Here is a 6,000-nt window from a genome sequence, read left to right on the forward strand (position 1 = left end):
TCTTGATATCAGCTTAAGTCATGATCTCACAGTTGAAGGATCAAGCCTGGTGTTGGGTTTGGCGCTGAGAGTGGAGCCTCCCTGGGATCCACCATCTCCTCCTCTCTCGGTCCCTCCCCTGCTCTCACTCAGTCTCTCTCTCTAAATAAATAAATAAACTTAAAAAAAGAAAAACAGGTCTTTGAGTCAGGAAAGGGAGTACCAGGAACATACTACGAGATGAGCCTGTCTTTGACTTTCCACGTGGTTGAGGACCTAGGAGAGGACCAGTTGGCTTTTTCCACTAGTACCTGTCATCCAGGATTGGTGAGAAAGGGGAGCAGAGACAGAAGATTGAAGTGATAGATGTAAGTCCTGATTAGTTGTCCCAATCAGGAGCCAGCTCTTTTCTTTATTGCAGTCCCTTGACTTAAAGTATGTATTACTTAAAAAAATAATCTGCTTGCACCTAGAGTTGATGTTTCAACCAGATAGAATTGGGGAAGAAAAGCCTTTGAATGAAGGATTAAATAGAATTATAGACCATGCATTTTCATTTCTTGATTCCCCCCCCCCCCTCAAAAATGGGAAAACAAGAATTAATTTTAAAAACCTCTTTCTGAGGTAGGTTGGTAAGCCTATTGCATGGAGCTTTGGTAATAAAAACATTTATTCTAAAGTATTAGTTACACAAAAGCTCTCCAAAATATTGGTTAATAATAGGTTCTGTAAGTTTATTTTGTATAAAGCGTCTTACATATTTGAATTTAGAAGTACTTCATTTTTTCTAACTTAGGTATTATGTGCTACCAATTTCCCACAAAACATTGCTTTAGCTACCTCCCACAAATTTTATGTTGTGTTATATTTTAGTTCTCATTCAGTTCAAGACATTTTCTAATTTCTTAGATTGTTTGACTCATGGATTATTTAGAAGTATGCTAATTTCTAAGCATTTAGAAATAATTGTTTCTGTTACTGGTTTCTAGTTTAATTTCATTATGATCTGAGGACATACTTTGTATGATTTCAGTTCTTTTAAATTCCTTAAGGTTATTTATGACTCATAATACAGTCTCTGTTTGCATTATGTGCACTTGCAATGAATGTATATCTTGCTATTATTATATTACTGGATATAAGTGCCTTTATGTCTACAGTGGGTTCTTTTTTTCCCCCCAGCGGTGTCTTGTTTGTAACAAAAGGAACATTTGGACAGCTTACATGTGAGTGGCAGTATAGTTTTGATGAGTTTACCAAAGAGCCCTTCATTGTTCATGGGAGAAGATTACGCATTGAAGCAAAGGTATGTTGAATAGATTTTTTTTGAAAACTTGGAACTGAAGGTAATAAATTGAAATGGTCCTCCTTTGTAATTTTCCCATCTCTTTTATAGACATTGCTTTGTCTTACTATGGTTTTCCTTGACACCTTCTGTCTTATGCAGGTTTAAAGAAAAGAAAGCTAGGCCAAGAAAAAATGTGATACTTTATGTGCTATTACATGGACAACAGTGTTCCTGAGATTTCATTTTCTATTCAGTAACAGAACCCCGCTTTCTCACTGCTGTCCAGGACACTCAAATGAGAAATCCATTTGTATACGTCAGAATCTCCAGCAGTTCCATACAAAATGTTTTTCCCTGAAAATCTTACAAAAACATACTTAAAAAGTTCTCTCTCCCTCTAATAGACCATTGTTGGTGGTTCTTTTTCTTTTTATAGATATTATCTTCCCAATTCAGTTATAATCTTGAAGGCAGATACCATTTCTCACTCTGCATTGATTACTAGCACAGTGCCTGGTACTTGGATGTAGATAAAATGAATTGCTTGTCTTTGGCAAATCAGCAGAGACTCATTATACATTGTAAGTTGTAAAGGTTGCACTACATATTATATGTGATACAAAGAAATACAAGGTATTTGGCTTCATGGTATTTGACCAGATACCTATGTGTAGGGGGCACTTTGGCATTGGCTGTGCGCGTAGGAAATATTGTAAGTGACACAACCAAAGTAAGTTTTGTTCTTTGTTATTTTTGTTGCATTTTGACTTTGAGGAATTTAATTGGCTCCTGTAACTGAAAGTCTTAGGTCTTTATCTGCTAGTTTAGATATGCTCCAATGGTGTCATTAGCGGTTATTCTCTCTCCCTTCCTCTCCTCCATTCTCTCCTTCTTCACCACCCCTGCTTCTAGGTCCTACTTTCTTCAGTGTTGGCTTCATTGTCAAGCCGGGCCAGCAGGAGTTCCAGGTTTATATCCTACTAGCTCAGCAGAATGAAAGCATCTCCCTGGGTCTCACTGGGCCACCTTTGGTCACATGCCTATTCCTGAACTAATCTCTTTGGTCAGAGAGTGGGTGTGAGCCAGTTGGCCAGGTGAGGGTCATGGGATCACCATGATGCTACCAAGAAGGAAGGGTCAACTCTATCTGAAGTATTTGGAGTGAGAGAAGGTGAGAAGTAGTTACCCAAAGACTCAAAAAGTTGTTGCTGGAAGAAAGGGCAGTAGACACAGGCAGGCAAAAACAACAGATGTTTTCTTGGCTAGTCTGTAGAACAGAACTGCCCCTAGGCCTTGTGTTTAACCATTGAAAACCATTTCTCGGGGCGCCTGGGTGGCTGAGTCGGTTAAGTGGCCGACTTCGGCCCAGGTCATGATCTCGCGGTCCGTGAGTTCGAGCCCCGCGTCGGGCTCTGTGCTGACAGCTCAGAGCCTGGGGCCTGTTTCAGATTCTGTGTCTCCCTCTCTCTGACCCTCCCCTGTTCATGCTTTGTCTCTCTCTGTCTCAAAAATAAATAAACGCTAAAAAAAAAAAGAAAGAAAACCATTTCTCTAGTCTTCCCACTCGTTCCAAAGACACGAACAGCTCAAGAGTAGACCGGCTACTTGTTCTTGAGGATCTTAGACCAACTTACACATTGAGAATTTCTCTGATTCACTCAGAAAATGAAAGGCCCTGTGGCCTTATTATACAAAGTAATGGATAGTGGCTATTACCTTCTGCTCTAGCCTATACTGCTTTCCTGGCTTTTTTCATACCTTTTTCTCTCTCCAAAAATAACCTTCTTCTTACCTTCTTGGTTTCTTTCCCTTCTACTTTTCCTTGAAATCTTTTATCAGTGTATATCCTTTTTTTTTTTTTAAGTAAAAGAATCTGATTTCTTCTGCAGTCTGTATTTACATGGATGTTTGAATTACATAGAGAAATTGTTCAACCTGTGAGACCCCCACATTTCTTCTTCTGCAGCTCTGCCTATAGTTAATGGAAGTAAACTGCCCTCCTCCTGAATAATCCTTTTATTTCTGTTTGACTCTCTCATGCTTACCATCCACTATTAGCTCTCCCCACAAACATTGAACAGAATGCCTAAAGAATGTTAAAAGTAGAGGCCATCAGAAAAAAAAAAAGAAAAAGCAGAGGACATTAAGCTTAAGCTACATTCTTATTGCATGACCAATTTAAAATGTCAGAAGTTACATACATGTGTATGTATGTACACACATATAATTTTTTTTAGCTGAGCTCATCATGATTTCATGGCCATATATCAAGAACTATCTGAGAAACTATTTGGGCAGGGGGGCGGGGGGAGGAGGAACACTGCTCCCAGACTTATCTCCTCATCCTTTGAGTAAACAAATGTGGGGTGGGGAGAGCTAAATTCTAACATACCCATTATCATTAAGCTTAAGTTACAGAGCTTTAGCAATTGAAATCTCAAAGCTTTGTAACTTAAGCTTAGTGATAATGGATATGTTAGAATTTAGCCCTTCCCTCCCCCCCCCCCCCCCCCGCCCCATTTGTGTTTGATTCTTCTTGGATTCTTCATTCTTGGCTTTTTTATGTTTGTTTTTTTAGGTACATAATTTGTGTAAGGTGGACACTTTAAGCACAGATTTATAAAACTGTGGCATTTTAAAATCATATTTCTGCAACTGGATTTTCATTTTAATGAAGTTATTCTGTTTATAGGAACGAGTGAAGTCTGTATTTCATGCCAAAGAGTTTGGAAAAATAATTAACTTCAAGACCCCAGAAGATGCTAGGGTAAAAGCCAACTTCTAGATTTACATTGATTACATTTTGAGTTTCATTGCAAGTTCTTGAAATAAGCAAATGTTGGTTTATTTCCCCACAACAGTGGATCCTCACGAAACTAGAAGAAGCAAGAGAACCTTCCCCGAGATTCTGATGGAGAATACTGCCTGAAGAGAGACAACAATAAATCATTAGAGTTTCTACCTTGTACCTTTCAAAACCAGTCTGGGAAGTACAGTACAGAAGTAATTTCAAGTAAATAAAAAAAAAAAAAAAATCAGTTACAATCAGGTAAAACAATCAGGTGATTAAAATATTTCAACTCATTGGAGATCCATTTGGTCTTCTAACTTGAATCATGCATATGGTTAAAATTCTAATTACTTTACAAAAGAAACATTTATTTGATGAACCTTAAATACTTGCTCCAAGTAATTCTCTGCAGTGTAGAGAAATTGCCCATATTTCACCCCACATGGAGGTAAATTTAATGTTTCTAGTTCACATTTTAAACTTCTGTCATGAAGTTTATAACTTCTATCTTCAGACTCCCTGAATCAGTGATGGGTAAATGATCAAATTAAACATTGCCTCGGTATCAAAAACTTTAGTGGTGGTTTCTTTAGAAACACGAAGTTCTTTTTACAGATAAATATTTTGGTATTATTTTCCTTATTTTTTTATAAAGGATAGGTTTGAATTATACTTCCATAGCATGACTATGAAAAACATTTTTTAATATACTATAATACAGATTGAGTAATACCCCTTCAAGCTTGAAGCCTTAGAAATACTTTCTCAAGCCAACTTCATGGGATCTACTCGGTTTACCCAAGTCACGTTTTTAACATTGCTGACTTTACAGGAAAATCCCTGAAGCCTTAAAATAACAACTCTCCATTCATTGGAAATATGAAATAAAATTCCCACCATCTTAGATGTGAGTTATGCTTCAGAACAGACAGCCCTTCTTGTAAGTAAATATATGTACCCTAAAGTGTTAATTACCTGTTCTGTTGGCAAAAGATTGGGAATTTCTGCTGTGCTTTCTGTACAGTTATTCAAATGAGAATCACTCTTTTAAAAGCTCATCAGAAAAAAAATCATGGACTGCACATTAATAAAAATAAGGTCATGGGGGGGGGTTTCTTGGTTTTTGTCCAAGATCTTGTAAATTAATATAATATGAATGTACTTTTTCAAGTGAAAGGGGTTGAATACATGACTGCGAACCATGAAGAGAACAATGCAGTGTCTTATTTCGTTACTGAATAATACAGAGTATTTGATGCATGTCGTATGTGCCATGAAATTATTATAAACTGTTTCTGGGATTGGAGACTCTGGATAGTAATAATTGTGAAATTCTCCTCAGGGTCCTCAAACCCTTGCTTTGTTGTAAAAGCTAAAATAAACAGCATGCCAGACTGTAATTGTATTTCTTCCTGACCCTATCCTGCTACTAAATACTTTGATTTCCCTCTGATTATAAAAACATTGTTTATTATCAGTAGTCTCCCAGTATGTTTTTTTTCTTTGCTGAATATAAATTGAATCAAAAGATGACAGATTTCATATCCCATGGTAGCGTGTGCTCGCTCCCTTGATGACTTTTGTTCAAAGTAACATACACATTGTCCCTGTTGCCAAGCTCCTCCACTTTTACGTTAGAATTAAGCCTGAGAGTAGTGGCCAGAAAACTTTGATCAGATTGTCCTCATCCGAAATGTTGCTTTACTGGAGTTCCATTCAGGACCACTAACAAAGTACCTCATTACCTACCACTGTTGCAGAACTTTTTATCACAGTACCAGGGATTCGTTGTTTTGCCGCTTCGAAGAATCAAGGAGGTGGACACAAAATGAGCAGCAGGCAAAGTTTATTGGAATATGAGATCAGAAAGGAAGAATAGTATGAAAGCTCTCTCTACAGAGAGGGGACATTCGAAAGTAAGTGCCTGCAGACTATAGTCAAG

General features: G+C 37.5%; 1 protein-coding gene across 1 annotated transcript in view; it reads left to right on the forward strand.

Annotated features, from left to right (window-relative positions):
* VPS13A (vacuolar protein sorting 13 homolog A) overlaps positions 1–5,535 on the forward strand; it is a 255,636-nt gene extending 250,101 nt beyond the window's left edge. Inside the window, 3 exon segments of the mRNA XM_030292769.1 lie at positions 1,162–1,285; positions 3,960–4,034; positions 4,129–5,535. Of these exon segments, the coding sequence (XP_030148629.1) occupies positions 1,162–1,285; positions 3,960–4,034; positions 4,129–4,179 (250 nt within the window). The 3' untranslated portion in view covers positions 4,180–5,535.
* Positions 5,536–6,000: the final 465 nt, after the last annotated feature.

The sequence above is a fragment of the Lynx canadensis genome, chromosome D4 (assembly GCF_007474595.2).
Source record: "Lynx canadensis isolate LIC74 chromosome D4, mLynCan4.pri.v2, whole genome shotgun sequence".
In the NCBI taxonomy this organism is placed as follows: Eukaryota; Metazoa; Chordata; class Mammalia; order Carnivora; family Felidae; genus Lynx; species Lynx canadensis.